At 40.8% G+C, this 16,229-nt stretch overlaps 1 protein-coding gene across 1 annotated transcript in view; it reads left to right on the top strand.

The window, feature by feature from the left end:
* LOC309560148 (protein mono-ADP-ribosyltransferase PARP14-like) overlaps nt 1-15,931 on the top strand; it is a 78,750-nt gene extending 62,819 nt beyond the window's left edge. The window contains exons 7-8 of the mRNA XM_082263710.1: nt 11,531-11,707; nt 15,742-15,931. Of these exons, the coding sequence (XP_082119836.1) occupies nt 11,531-11,707; nt 15,742-15,902 (338 nt within the window). The 3' untranslated portion in view covers nt 15,903-15,931. The remainder of the gene's footprint in view (nt 1-11,530; nt 11,708-15,741) is intronic.
* Nucleotides 15,932-16,229: the final 298 nt, after the last annotated feature.

Raw genomic sequence — 16,229 nt, 5'->3', positions numbered from 1 at the left:
CCAGGATATCCCTGTACTTGGCCACACTCATCTTTCCCTCGATTGCAACCAGTCGTCCTGTCCCTGCAGCTGAAAAACACCCCCACAGCATGATGCTGCCACCACCATGCTTCACTGTTGGGACTGTATTGGACAGGTGATGAGCAGTGCCTGGTTTTCTCCACACATACCGCTTAGAATTAAGGCCAAAAAGTTCTATTTTGGTCTCATCAGACCAGAGAATCTTATTTCTCACCATCTTGGAGTCCTTCAGGTGTTTTTTAGCAAACTCCATGCGGGCTTTCATGTGTCTTACACTGAGGAGAGGCTTCCGTCGGGCCACTCTGCCATAAAGCCCCGACTGGTGGAGGGCTGCAGTGATGGTTGACTTTCTACAACTTTCTCCCATCTCCTGACTGCATCTCTGGAGCTCAGCCACAGTGATCTTTGGGTTCTTCTTTACCTCTCTCACCAAGGCTCTGCTCCCCCGATAGCTCAGTTTGGCCGGACGGCCAGCTCTAGGAAGGGTTCTGGTCGTCCCAAACATCTTCCATTTGAGGATTATGGAGGCCACTGTGCTCTTAGGAACCTTAAGTGCAGCAGAAATCTTTTTGTAACCTTGGCCAGATCTGTGCCTTGCCACAATTCTGTCTCTGAGCTCTTCAGGCAGTTCCTTTGACCTCATGATTCTCATTTGCTCTGACATGCATTGTGATCTGGAAGGTCTTATATAGACAGGTGTGTGGCTTTCCTAATCAAGTCCAATCAGTATAATCAAACACAGCTGGACTCAAATGAAGGTGTAGAACCATCTCAAGGATGATCAGAAGAAATGGAAAGCACATGAGTTAAATATATGAGTGTCACAGCAAAGGGTCTGAATACTTAGGACCATGTGATATTTCAGTTTTTCTTTTTTAATAAATCTGCAACAATGTCAACAATTCTGTGTTTTTCTGTCAGTATGGGGTGCTATGTGTACATTCATGAGGAAGAAGAATGAACTTAAATGATTTTAGCAAATGGCTGCAATATAACAAAGAGTGAAAAATTTAAGGGGGTCTGAATACTTTCCGTACCCACTGTATATATGTATATATATATATATATATATATATATATATACATGTATATAGGAGAATAGGAAATAGAACAAGAAAGACAGAGAGAGACACGAAAGAAGGGTAGAGAGAGATAAAAGGGAAAAAAAGTAGAACAAAGAGAGTGGTACATCCTAAAATTTACCATATTAGTACTTAATACTGTACTAGTGGAAGGGCCAACGGCTGTTGGTTAGGGGCGCAAATAACTTGCCTTGCCCCGGGCACTGACAACCCAAGCTACGCCCCTGCCTACAGAGTAGGGAGCTAAAGAAGATATAGGGGAGTCTAGGAAAGAAAGGGAGGCCAGAAGGATAGAGGCGAAGAGATGGGGAAACTAGAAAGAGATTGGAAACATCAGGACCGTCCATCACAGGCGGCCCAAGCTAGCTGCGGGCTAAAAAAATGTATTCAATATCATAGACAAATAAAATCTTAAAAATCTATGACATATTACAAAGAAATAAAAAGGTACTAGGTATTGCTCCCCATGGGTCCTGGGTAATGGCATTCCCTGACTCCTTACTGTTACAACTTTGTTATACTTCGTGTAACCACAAATATCATCAATAGCCTGGAATTTCTCTGAGCCATGGGGAGCAACACCTAATACCTTTTATGTGTTATTTCTATGTAATACGTGATATATTTTTAAGATTTTTTAGGTCTATGATATGAAATAAAAATGTACGTTTTTAAGTATATTTTGTACGATTGGTGCCTAAAAAGTCCATGTCCTCTTTGATCTAAAATTTTGTACGTTATTTGGGACGCAGCGCTGTGTATCAACAGTGTACCCACAGTACCACCCTGTGGTGACACAAATCTTATGAATCTAAAAAAAAGAGAAATTCCTGATACCAAAAGTTTACCACGTAAATAAGCTTTCGTGTCTTCCATTTCTGCAGGGTGACTTTGCCGATGGGTCTCAACAGCCAGAATGTCCTGCAGACATTCCATGTTTGTGTAGGAAATCACTGCTCCTGAAAAAATGATTTTTTTTAATTTCTTTTTTGATACATGTCACCCAGGGCAGTACCCAGACCCCCATACCCCTTTTATAGCCAATTACTTGCATATAACCCTTCAAATTGGGCACTTTTGATTTTTCCTGTTATGCTCCCATAGGGTAAGAACATTTCCCCTGGTATGCTGCAAACTGAACATTGGGGGGGGGGGGGGAGTGTTTGGCTCACCCTAATATCTTTCTTCAGTCCTAACTTCACCATGGACATTTTTTTCTCCTATGGTCTTTAAAATATAATTTAGAGCATGTCATGTTGGGCCAATGTAAATGTTTGTTTTGGCAACTTGATTTCTGCTCTCATGTATGCAGAAAATATATTGTGGTCTGAGTGATATGCCTTTATCCGTAAATATACAAACATTACAAGATTTAGGTCATGGGGCTGTAAATGAGGCAAATCACTTCCAAAGCATTATATAATTGGTACACATGATTTCAAATGTATTGATAAAATACACGGACATATTGATTCCAAAATACACATGATAATAAATTTCATGTACAGTAAATACACACATTAAAATGTCAATGAGCTGATTCATAATGGATTGAAATTATAACCATATGAATTCATAGATGATCCTGGTATTCGTATACATGATATAATTTAACAGATAAAAATGCATGATTAGAAACATATAGCAACCAAAATTTCTTGACAAAACAAAATAGACTCCTAGGATGGTGAGGAAATAAAACAGAGAAAAAAAGTAGTGAGCCTGGTGTCTAAGGGGAAGGAATAAAATGAGTCTGTGGAAAGAACAAAAGAAAAAAAGAAAAAGGAAAAAAAAGCAGTGCGGAACTCAGATAATGAGCGTGGAAAAGAATACTAGGTAGAAGTGATAACAACTCTCTAACAACTAGTTTTTAAAGAAGGTCCAAAACAGTCCACCAGCAGGAAGGAGCAGGAAAGGTGGTCACCCGGTCAGCCTTAACCTTATATCGCAATGACGGGTCCGCGCCAACGTCATGCAGACAGTGAGCATGGGGGAATGAGGGGGGGGGGGGGGAATGGAGAGAGCACATCTACAATCCAGTAAAGATGCCAGAAATGAGACAGCGCCAAGAAAGTGATGGCATCAGATGGAAATGACAGCCTCAGTGTCGTAGCGCCATATGACGTCACGTGCTGGGCGCACTTACATGGCACCGATGCGCCACCCAGACCCCGATGATCCGGGGGGGGGGGGACATTGCGCATCACAGCCCCCCGGGATGGACAATACCACAGAAACCCTCACCCACCACAGAATGCTGCTATGAGAAAAAGGAGGGATGAAAAGGAAATATAGTGCCTCACATGATATAAATGTTGTAATCTGATGTAATAGTACCATAAATAAGATATATATAGTGCAACTGATAACTGAGGACCAAGGTGTCATCCACCCAATTAAACAAATATGCACATAAGATATTGTGGTCTGAAGTACGATGAGTGATATGCCTTCATCCCTAAATATACAAACATTACATTGATTTCTGCTCTCATAAATTCAATACATGAACATTTATCAGATAACATTGGTCCTAACATGCCAGTTTATATTTATCGGTGTACTGTAATAAGCCCTTGAATTACAGAATGATCTTTATGTCAACCGGGGCCTTCAGAGTTGGAACCCAGGAATAGTGGATGACCTCTTGTTTCACGTGTCGTTTTGTAGAACTAGGGTTTGGCCTAAAAAGGTGACACAGGGCAGAATTGTGGGGACAGAAAAACCATACAAAATATGAAGTGGACATAGTCGGCAAAATGTAATGATAGTCTTCAAGCAAGGAAACAATGCAGCTTTAATACATTTTGTTACGTGTAATTTGGGAGAACACAAATACTAGAAAAGTCAGTGTTTTTATATGTGATGACAACGTATTTTGTTTTAATAGGGTTAGATGAACTTTTGTTCATGTTTTTAATACTTTTGTCACAAATTTAAATCCTGTGATCTTATTAATAATTTAATTGAGGTATACCAATCCCAAAAGCTGAAATTAAAGTTCCAGTTGATTTAATGATACTTGCAAAATACAAAATGCGCAATTAAAGATAAATAGTTAACTGCACTATTAGCCAAAATGACAGAGAAAAGCAACTCACATTATATTTTGTTATACAATATATACAGTGTAAATGGTGCAAGTGTAATGATAAATCTCACCAATACATTACCACAATAATTGCCTAATGTGCATAGAAAAAAAAGTCATGGAAAAGTGATTTAACCACTTTACCACCGGAGGATTTTGCAGCTTAAAGACCAGACCCCTTTTTTCAACTTGGCACTTCGTGACTTTAACTGATAATTGCTCGGTCATGCAATGCTGTACCTAAACGAAATTTACGTCCTTTTTTTCCTACAAACAGAGCTTTCTTTTGGTGGTATTTGACTGCCTCTGCGCTTTTTATTTTTTGCGATATTAATAAAAAAAGAGCGAACATTTTGCAAAAAAATGACATTTTCAACTTTGTCTTTTAAAAAATATCAAATATACTCAATTTATGTCATTTTTTTGGCCAAAATATATTTAGCTACATGTCTTTGACAAAAAAAAAAAATCAATGAGTGTATTTTTATTGGTTTGCGCAAAAGTTATAGCGTCTACAAACTATGGTGTAAATAGTGAAATTTACGCAGCTTTAATTTCTGACTGCCTATCTCATTTCATGAAGTGCTAAAATGGCGGGGCAGTACAAAACCCCCCCAAACTACCACTTTTTGGAAATTAGACATCCTAAGGAATGTCCTGACAGGCATGTTGAGCTCATTGAATATTTCATTTTTTTGTCACAGGTGTTTGAAAAATGACTAAAAAAAAAATTATTTTTTTTTTACACAAAGTTGTCATTGAAATGATATATTGCTCACACATGCCATGGGTATATGTGGAATTACACCCAAAATATATTCTGCTGCTTCTCCTGAGTACAGGGATACCACATATGTGGGACTTTTTGGGAGCCTAGCTGTGTACGGGACCCCGAAAACAAATCACCACCATCAGAATTTCAAAGGGCGTACATTTTTCATTGCATTTTCTCACTACCTATAATGGTTTAGGAGGCCCTGAAATGTCAAGATGCCACAAAACCCCCCCAAATGACCCCATTTTGGAAAGTAGACACCCCAAGCTGTTTGCTGAGAGGCATGGTGAGTCCATGGAATATTTTATATTTTGCCACAAGTTTTGGGAAAATTACAATTTTTTCTTTTTTACACAACGTTGTCACTAAAAGATAAATTTCTCACACATGACATGGGTATATTTGGAATGACACCCCAAAATACATTCTGCCGCTTCTCCTGAGTATGGGGATACCCCATGTGTGAGACTTTTTGGGAGCCTAGCTGTGTACAGAACCGCAAAAGCCAATCAACACTCTCAGGTTTTCTAATGGCGTAAATTGTTCATGTCACCTCTGCACTACCTGTCACAGTTTCGGAGGCCCTAAAATCCCAAGATAGCACAAAACCCCCCCAAATGACCCCATTTTGGAAAGTAGACACCCCAAGCTATTTGCTGAGAGGCATGGTGAATCCATGGAATATTTTATATTTTGCCACAAGTTCCGGGAACTATATATATATATATATATATATATATATATATTTTTTTTTTACACAAAGTTGTCAGTAAATGATATATTGCTCACACATGCCATGGGCATATGTGAAATGACACCCCAAAATACATTCTGCTGCTTCTCCTGAGTACAAGGATACCCCATGTGTGAGACTTTTTTGCAGTCTAGCCGAGTACAGGTCCCCGAAAACCAACCCCCACTTTCAGGCTTTCCAAGGGCGTAAATTGTTGATTTCACTCCTGACTACCTATCACAGTTTCGGAGGCCCTAAAATTCCAAGATAGCACAAAACCCCCCCAAATGACCACATTTTGGAAAGTAGATACCCCAAGCTATTTGCTGAGAGGCATGGTGAGTCCATGGAATATTTTATATTTTGCCACAAGTTCCGGGAAATATATATATATATATATATATATATATATATATATATATATATTTTTTTTTTTTTACACAAAGTTGTCAGTAAATGATATATTGCTCACACATGCCATGGGTATATGTGAAATGACACACCAAAATACATTATGCTGCTTCTCCTGAGTACAGGGATACCCCATGTGTGAGACTTTTTTGCAGTCTAGCTGAGTACAGGACCCCGAAAACCAATCATCGCCTTCAGGCTTTCCAAGGGCGTAAATTGTTGATTTCACTCCTGACTACCTATCACAGTTTTGGAGGCCATGAAATGCCAAGACAGCACAACCCCCCCCCCCCCCAAATGACCCCTTTTCGGAAAGTAGACACCCTGAGCTATTTGCAGAGAGGCATGTTGAGTGTTTTGCAGATCTCACTTTTTGTCACAAAGTTTTGGAAATTGAAAAAAGAGGAAAAAAAAAGCATTTTCCTGTTTTTTCTTCATTTTCCAAAAAAAATGAGAGCTGCAAAATACTCACCATGCCTCTCAGCAAATAGATTGGAGTGTCTACTTTGCAAAATGGGGTCATTTGGGGGGGGGGGGGGGGGTTTGTGCCATCTTGGCTTTTTATGGACTTCAAAAGCGTGATAGGTAGTAAGGAGTGAGATCAACAATATACGCCCTTAGAAAGCCAAAAGGTGCGCATTGGTTTTCCGGGTCCTGTACGCAGCTAGACTGGCAAAAAGTCTCACACATGGGGTATCATTGTACTCAGGAGAAGCAGCAGAATGTATTTTGGGGTGTCATTTCACATATACCCATGGCATGTGTGAGCAATATATCATTTACTGACAACTTTGTGTAAAAAATAAATAAATAAATAAAAAAAATGTTTTTTCCCGAAACTTGTGGCAAAATATAAACTATTCCATGGACTCACCATGCTTCTCAGCCAATAGCTTGGAGTGTCTACTTTGCAAAATGGGGTCATTTGGGGGGGTTTTGTGCTATCTGGAAATGTCAGGGCTTCTGAAACTGTGACAGGTAGTCAGGGGTAAAATCAGCAATTTACGCCATTAGAAAACCTGAAGATGTGGACTGGTTTTTGGGGTCGCGTACACAGCTAGGCTCCCAAAAAGTCTCACACATGTGGTATCCCTGTACTCAGGAGAAGCAAAAGAATGTATTTTGGAGTGTCATTTCACATATTCCCATGGCATGCGTGAGCAATATATCATTTAGTGACAACTTTCTGTAAAAAAAACAACAACAAAAAAAAATAATAATTTTCCCGAAACTTGTGGCAAAATATAAAATACTCCATGGACTCACCATGCCTCTCAGAAAATAGCTTTGGGTGTCTACTTTTCAAAAAGGGGTCATTTGTGGGGTGTTTGAACTGTCCCGGCATTTTATGCACAATCTTAGCCACACATCACCCACTCTTCTAACCACTTGAAAACCAAGCCTTTTCTGTGCCTACGCGGATGTAGGGTGTCACGCCTACATCCGCGCCTGCTACAGACACGACATCTTTTTTGGGGGTATCTTTGGGTAGGGGTACTCGGGAGGACATAAGAAAAATGCCTCTCATGCAGCCGGCTCACTGCATCTGGAAGGGGAAGTTGGGCAGGCATGCCTCCTGGGTACAGGTAGGCAAGGATGATCTCTTCCTGGAATTCCCGGAAAGATCCAGTTCGTCCTGACGCCCTGTATAGGACAAAGGTGTTCAGCATAGCCAATTGGTAAAGGTAAACAGACACTTTTTTGTACCAGCGTCTGGCTTTACGGGCAACTAAATACGGCGCCAAAAGCTGGTCGTTAAGGTCCACCCCTCCCATGTTAAGGTTATATTCGTGGACACAGAGGGGTTTCTCCACAACGCCAGTTGCCGTAGTGATTTGGATCGTCGTGTCTGCGTGAAGGGAGGGCAGAACATAAACATCCCATGTATCCTTCCACTTCACCGCAAGCAATTTGTCCGTTTTCAAGCAGGCTCTCGCCCCCCGACTAAGACGGGAATTTAAAAGACGTTGGGGGAAGCCCCAGCGATTAGGTCGCACGGTGCCACATGCGCCAATTTGTAAATCGAGAAGGTGACTAAATAGTGGCACGCTTGTATAAACGTTGTCCACGTACAAATGGTACCCCTTTCCGGATAAGGGTGACACCAAGTCCCAAACAATCTTACCGCTGCTCCCTATGTAGTCTGGGCAGTTCGGGGGCTCCACACAGCTATCTTTTCCCTCATAGACCAGGAAACTAACTGTATAGCCTGTGGCCCTGTCACACAATTTATACAGTTTGACCCCGTACTTGGCACGCTTGCTGGGGAGGTACTGTTTCATAGCAAGGTGGCCAGTAAATTTAATCAGGGACTCGTCAACGCAGACAACTTGTTCGGGGGTAAACAAGGCTGCAAACCGCTGATTGAAGTGGTCTCCCCGAGGACGACAGATTTCATTGTCACTGAAATGCATAAATCGCAGAATTTGCTCGTATCTCCCCCTGGACATGGAGGCAGAGTACATGCGCATATGGTGAACTGGGCTAGTGGACCGATATAGCCGCAATTCACTCTGTTTAGTTATGCCCATGTGGAGGGAAAGGCCCAGAAAGATTTTAAATTCAGAAACCGTTATAGGTTTCCAGCCGAATTGTCTGACAAGGGGCGAATTTGGGTTGGCGGTGATGAACTGTTGTGCATATAAATTTGATTGATCCACAATAGATCTGTAAAGATCTTCCATGAAGAACAGCTCATAAAAGTTCAGGGGCGTAAAACCAGCTGTCTCCACGTGGATTCCAGGTTGGGCGGTGAATGGGGGAAGTACTGGCGCTGTAGAATCAGTGGGTTGTCAATTGGGATATACCAGCGCATCAGGGAGGGCACTATGGGCTCCACGGGCCTGTCTACGAATACGCGGTGGCTGCGGGCCACTACTTGTGCTAGCCACCGCACCAGCTTCAACTGCACTTAGGGGACTCGCCACGTCACCAGGTGATACTGCAGTGCTGGTTGTACTAGGTCCAGGGTGTACTAGGCCGCTGGTGCTTGCCAGGTCACCAGAAAAATGAGCGGCACTAGTAACCACACTCTGCTCCATACGAGCACCCTGCGATTCCTGCATCTCAACAACTCCAGAATGGGGTCGGGTACGCCTGGGTCTAACAGGGACCCATCTGTCGTCGGAGCTATCTGTCAGGGAGCCGCTGCTGTCATCTGGTTCGTATACTGACAGTAATTCGGTCATTGTAGCTTCCCCATCGCTATCAGATGACACGACCAGCATACTATAAGCCTCTTCACCACTGTACAAACGTTTAGACATTTTGGTAACTAAATTTACCTGTACAGTGGTGTTGACTCACAGGTAATAAAAGCACCTGGTTGTCAAGGACTATTTCAAGCGCTACCAAAAAAACTGCTAATGCTAGCAGGGATCAGACCTGACTCTGCTAACACAGCGGTTTTGTGTGTTGTGTTTTTTTGTAAGTGACAGTAATCTATTGATTACTACACTTACCTGGGTGAAAGGGTTAGACGCAGGTGCTGGCTGGAATCAGTGCTGATCGTGCAAACACCGCATTTTGGGAACCCTAAACTATGGGGGCGCTAGTATAGTTCTGATCAGATCAGATATTGATCTGTTCAAACACTATACTAGTAATGGAAGTGTATGTGCGTGCGTGTGTGTGTATGTGTGTGTGTGTGGTAATCAAGGGGTTATTTCTAACTATGCGCCGGGGATCTGGGGGGGGGGGGGTGGCGGGGACCCTAAACCTCCTTTGGGAAAGAAACGAACTCGCTAGTGCAACCTCAATTCACAATCACACTAATACAAAATACAGTAAAAACTCTATATTATGTGTGTATTAGTGTGCAATGTGACAAGGGGGAAGGGGTTAACTGGCGGTGATCAGGGGGGGGTCAGGGGGGATCAGGTGGTTAAATCTTTATTAGGGGGGGTGGCGGGTAATTCAAGTGGAAAAGGGGGGGTCGCAAGCGCTACACCTGACCACAAATCACACTTATACAGGTATATAGGTAAATGCTATATGCTGTATATAGTGTGTGTTGTGTCAGGGGCTGTAGGGGTTAATCGGGGGGGGCAATCGGGGGGTAAATGTGCCTATGGTGCAGTACTTACAGTTAGATGTGCTCTCTTCTCCAGATGAATCCAAAAAGGATCATGGGAGAAGAGGGCACGTCTTTTCTGAGTCTGTGTTTACATTTCACAGACTCGGAACAGGATCTGATTGGGCAGGACTGATCTACAGGTCCAGGCCAAAAATCATTGGCCTGGACCTGATGACTGATCGGTTCTGAACCCAATCGAGCCATCGGTGTCGGCGGGGACACGTGGGAGCGCGCACAGGACCGGCGGCAAGTAGCGACGTAGACCTACGTCACTCTGCCTGGCCGGGGCTGACTGCCACAGTAAATATACTGTGCGCAGTCGGCAAGTGGTTAACTTATAGAAAAAATACAATCCATATATAATTGGATGCACATTTTTACTTTAGATATGTATTATAATTTTGTATTAATGTTCATTAAGGTATTTTTCTATGCACATTAGGAATTGATTGTGCTAATAGAGTATTGGCAGATTTAGTGCTACACCATTTACATTGAAAATATAAAATGGGATGTCAACATTTAGGATGACATAAATGTAAATTCCTTTAATCCACACTCCAGATTATTTAAATACTATTTTATGCTCATTAAACTTGCAGATTTCAACTTTAAAGGGTAACCCCCTTTTCGTGGGGGAAAAAATAGCAAAGAAAAAAACATATGGCGATAAATTGCGACACAAGTCATGTTGTAATTAAATGTTATTGAAAATTACCTTTCTTTTTCAATCTTCAGCTGTTGTAATATTCTGAAAATGCAATGCAATATGGCTACCTAGAGATGTTCTGTACACAGAATGTATACAGAATGCCCCCCAGAAACCTAATTTCCTGCTTGTGTTATTGGTTCACTGATTTTCCCAGGGGTCTTCCCTAAGATACAAGTCAGATTTCAGGCATCCCCTGCAGCAAAAATTTCATTTTTGGTGAGATACTACCAATAGAAAATCACGTCTAAAGGGATGCTGGCCCAGCATCTTTCCTCATTAGTGGCCTGCAGGTGCACAGCTGATTGATAACTATTATACCACTCCCATTAGACTCACTTCCCTACATGAATACAGACAAACACACAGGAATTTCTTCAGAATAACAAAAAGGTAGGAATCTGTAACAAAGTTTGTTAAATCCCTACAATGTACATAGATCACCCAGAGAGAAAAGTTTTTTCTCAACAAAAGTGGAGTTGCGCCTTAAGTCAAAAATTTTAAGGGAACATATAAATTGTTTTGTTAGAATAAACAGAGAAAGTAGCTGGGCAAAAATAGCTGGGCAGGCCATATGCTTTTTTGGTTACCATTACTCTGCGAATATTTACTGAAAACTTTGTTTCTTCTCAGGTCACAAATCTGGAAAAAAAGTCATTATGACCAATTCTGCTAATCTGAAAAGCCACTGGATTTTACATTGCAACTGTGAGGGTAATATTGAAACTCTCAAACATCTCTTGGATGACATATTCAAATTATGTGATGAAACGGGGCTAAAATCTTTATCGCTTCCTGCAATAGGAACAGGTAATAAATGGCTTTTATCAGACTGGCTGGCTTCTAACTGGAAAATATGAGACTGATTTACTAAAGGAGTGTGAAAACAAATTCTTGTTTGCTTATTTCATTTGTACCGATGACTGGATAATTTAAGGTAATATTCGAGCAGTTTATTGTTTGAAAAGTCCATTCTCTTTTTAGTAAATAAGGCCAAAACTATTCAAAGCAATTATAGATAGGTATACTCAGCGCTGAATGACAGGAGGATGACAGCTGGTCTCCGCACGTGCGGAGACACAGCTGTCAGTTCCCCATACATCTCTATGGGGGAATCGGATGGAAACGGACCGTCGGTACGGTCTCATCTGATCCCATCCGATCCGCAGGACGGATGGAAAATAGGGTTTCCATCTGTCCAGATTTGACGGATCGGATCAGATGTCAGCGGACATGTCTCCGCTGACATCCGATGCCCCATAGGGATGCATGGGGGGACCGTTCAGATTTGCAAAAAAAAACGGACAGGCAAATCTGAACGGTCCGCCCATGTGAAAGAGTCCATCAGGTCAATCTTAACAAGGCCTCTAAAACAATTATACATACAAGTGCAGCGCAATCATAATAAAACACTTTTCCACACAATCAATGGAATACTGGATATAAGATGTGTATCAATCCATATAGATAAATGAAATGAACCTCAATAAATAATCATAAAGCCAAGCATGCCAAATGTAATAGAAATCAGATGTATATTAGTCCACATAGTCAATGAACAAAGCAGACTCCTCTCAATACAGGTTCTAAGTCAGGTAAGAGAAACAATTACCCAGAGTGCAGTCAAGGTGATGATGATCCATGCAAGTGATGATCAAAGTGTTCTTATGATCCAATCACCATGGCATACATATATGCTCACCTCCAAGATCAGACCCTGCAGGGTCAGACTACATATCAGATCACTAAAACTCCACTCTTCTTTACCTCTGGATGGCTGCTTTTTAAAATCCTCCGCAGTTTGTACATGCATGAAAAGGAAGCAGACATCTAACGCTCTCCGTTTAAATATTTTATTAAAAGGACTAAAAGTAATACACTTACAAAAGGCAGCGTTTTTCCAAGCAAGTAAACACAGCTGATCAGGTGTACTTCCACATAGTAGGTGTCCCAAGATGGCCGCGGGTCACGTGGTTTCCCCTGTACGTGTTACGTCCGGTTATAGGCGGGGACTCTGTCAGCGGGGATAGGAAACCAAAGAGAGACCCGGCTTATAAGCGCTGCAACTCTGCCTATTGGGCAGAGGTAAACATTAACAAGCCCTTCGTAGGAGCGCTCCACCCCCCAGGGAACCGCCTACACTCTCTAAACACAGATACTGGCGTCCCCGGGCACCTAGGGAACATACTCCTTCCCCCCTTCTCACATGGAATGCAATTCTCGGGCAGGTAAATACTGGATGTAATCATGGCCATGACACCATTTACAAAGCTGATATAGATATATAACGGAGAACAAACATTCTCATACCAAACCAGCTTATTAATTATTCTACTGAGAGATCATCTATACAGTGTAATTACCAGATCTCAAAACATATATATTCGCCATCAATAAACATTGTCCAGCAATTTATCACATATTTGCGATTATACATATGTTCTAACCTCATGTGACTCAGGCCACCATGGAAGCCACCATAATATGACCGAAGTACACCTTGTATATAAATAAATCACATAAAATATAAAATGTAATAGTGAATAAAACCCGAAAAAATAACCACAATGATAAACAATCATCTATCGGAAATAAAACAATTTAAATCAAAATCCACATTGAGTCCCAATGGAGTCAAAACCTTAGTTTTGTATTTCCAAAAGGACTCCCTGTGGCTCAACGGGCGCATAAAATTCCCACCCCTCCAATGATGGATCACTTTTTCAACTCCCCAGAATTTAGTCCGCTAGGGTTCTTTTGATAACACATTTTAAAATGCCTGGACATACTATGCGTGATCAGACCTTTTCTAATATTATTTACATGCTCGCCTACTCGTACGTACAGAGCACGGGACGTCCGTCCAATATATTGCAATCCACACTTGCACTCGAGCATGTTTACAACTCCTTGTGCAGTACATGTAATGAGGTTCTCTATTTTATAAACTTTATTTGTTTTATTTTTTAAATTGTTTTATTTCAGATAGATGGTTGTTTATCATTGTGGTTATTTTTTTGGGTTTTATTCACTATTACATTTTATATTTAATGGCATTTATTTATATACAAGGTGTATATGTATAATCGCAGATATGTGATAAATTGCTGGACAATGTTTATTGATGGAGATTATATATGTTTTTTATTTTGCATATTAATTAAATATATGAGATCTGGTAATTACTGGGTATATATGATCTCTCAGTAGAATAGTTAATAAGCTGATTTGCTATGAGAAAGTTTGTTCTCCGTTGTATATCTATATCAGCTTTGCTTGCATAGTTAAAATGTAGATGGTGTCATGGCCGTGATTACATGCAGTATTTACCTGCCCAAGATTTGCATTCTCTGCGAGAAGGGGGGAAGGAGTATGTTCCCTAGGTGCCCGGGGACACCAGTATCCATGTTTAGAGAGTGTAGGCGGTTCCCTGGGGGAGGGGGGGGGTGGAGCGCTTGGTAATGTTTACCTCTGCCAAATAGGGGGAGTTGTAGCGCTTATAAGCCGGGTCTCTCTGGTTTCCTATGCCCGCTGACGAAGTCCCCACCCAAACAGGACGTAACGCGTAGGGGGGAAACCACGTGACCCGCGGCCATCTTGGGACACCTACTATGTGGAAGTACACCTGATCAGCTGTGTTTACTTGCTTGGAAAAACGCTGCCTTTTGTAAGTGTATTACTTTTAGTCATTTTAATAAAATATTCAAACAGAGAGCGTTAGATGTCTGCTTCCTTTTTATGCATGTACAAACTGCAGAGGAATTTAAAAAGCAGACATCCAGAGGTAAAGAAGAGTGGAGTTTTAGTGATCTGATATACAGTTTGACCCAGCAGGGTCTGATCTTGGAGGTGAGCATATATGTATGCCATGGTGATTGGATCATAAGAACACTTTGATCATCACTTGCATGGATCATCAGCACCTTGACTGCACTCTGGGGAATTGTTTCTCTTACCGGAACCTGTATTGAGAGGAGTCTGCTCTGTTCATTGACTTTGTGGATTAATATACATCTGATTTCTATTACATTTGGCATGCTTGGCTTTATGATTATTTATATTGATTGAGCTTTATTTCATTTGTCTATATGGATTGATGCACATTTTATATCCAGTATTCCATTGATTGTGTGGAAAAGTGTTTTATTATGATTGCGCTGCACTTGTATGTTCACAACTATTCAAAGACTGACATCAAGCATTTCCAGCAATGATCATATGTCTAAGAAGTTCATAAGGCAGAACTATGTGATGGATATTAAAACTGATATTTTTAGATGACTGCATGCATATATATTTTTTTGTAAGAAAGATTGTTTAGAAGTCAGATTTTTTCTTTTCCTGTTCCCTATTGTTCATGATAAGCCATAAGCATGTAACAGGATATGTGTTTGCTTTTAGAACACTTTTTACTTTTGACTGTTTTTCTTGTCATGCCTGTACAAATGATGTAGGGGTGTTGATAACATTTTAAATTTGGCATATTGCTTGTGAAAGTCTACTGCATAATGTTTACACAAATATATTTGGGAGAATACTGAAGAAAAATACAACGTGAGATTGCTGTATTAATTCATTTTGAATGTTTTTTCTATCTGCAGATATTTTCATTGTTTTCTGGTTGCATATGCATTCTCTAATCTCTATAGACACAGTCTATAGAAATAATTTACTAAAGAATTTCACCGAATTCACTTGCAATGCCAGCTGCACTGACTTTCTGTGTCTATAGTATGAAGTTGTACTTGGGGAAATTGTGGGGTTACTACTTACTTTTTAATGTAAATTTATTACAGGCTTACTGTGATTTTGTATGTTTATTTTTCTTCCACTCTTCCACACAGGAGAATGCAGGTTATCCCCGAAGTGTGTTGCTGAAACTATGATTGAAGCCATATGTTCTTTAGCCAGAAAACAGAACAGATGCCTATTAAACGTTCGTCTGGTTACATTCACCCCATTTATTTACCATATTTTCGGCACTGAGCTTCAGAGGCTTTTCTGAGGAATGAATATAAATGAAGTGCCAAATGTATGGTATGTGAACAAAATTATTAGTAATCCATGTCAGTCATTGTCTGCAATTGTGTTATTAAAACCTATTTTTACCACTGCTACCGTGTTTCCCTGAAAATAAGCCCGGTCTTATATTCATTTTGGCTACAAAAAATTCATTAGGGGTTATTTTTGGGGGAAGTCTTATTTGTCCCCAGTCTTCTCTCACCCTCTCCCTCCCTGGCAGCTCAGTAGTCAGCATCTCTGTAATCTCCAAAATAAATTCTAGTTAAAGTCCTTGTAAAATAATTTAATCCTTTAATATAATGTTCAGTGT

The sequence above is a fragment of the Pelophylax lessonae genome (genome assembly GCF_965119305.1).
Source record: "Pelophylax lessonae genome assembly, chromosome: 1".
In the NCBI taxonomy this organism is placed as follows: domain Eukaryota; kingdom Metazoa; phylum Chordata; class Amphibia; order Anura; family Ranidae; genus Pelophylax; species Pelophylax lessonae.
This window is presented reverse-complemented; position numbering and strand designations above follow the sequence as displayed.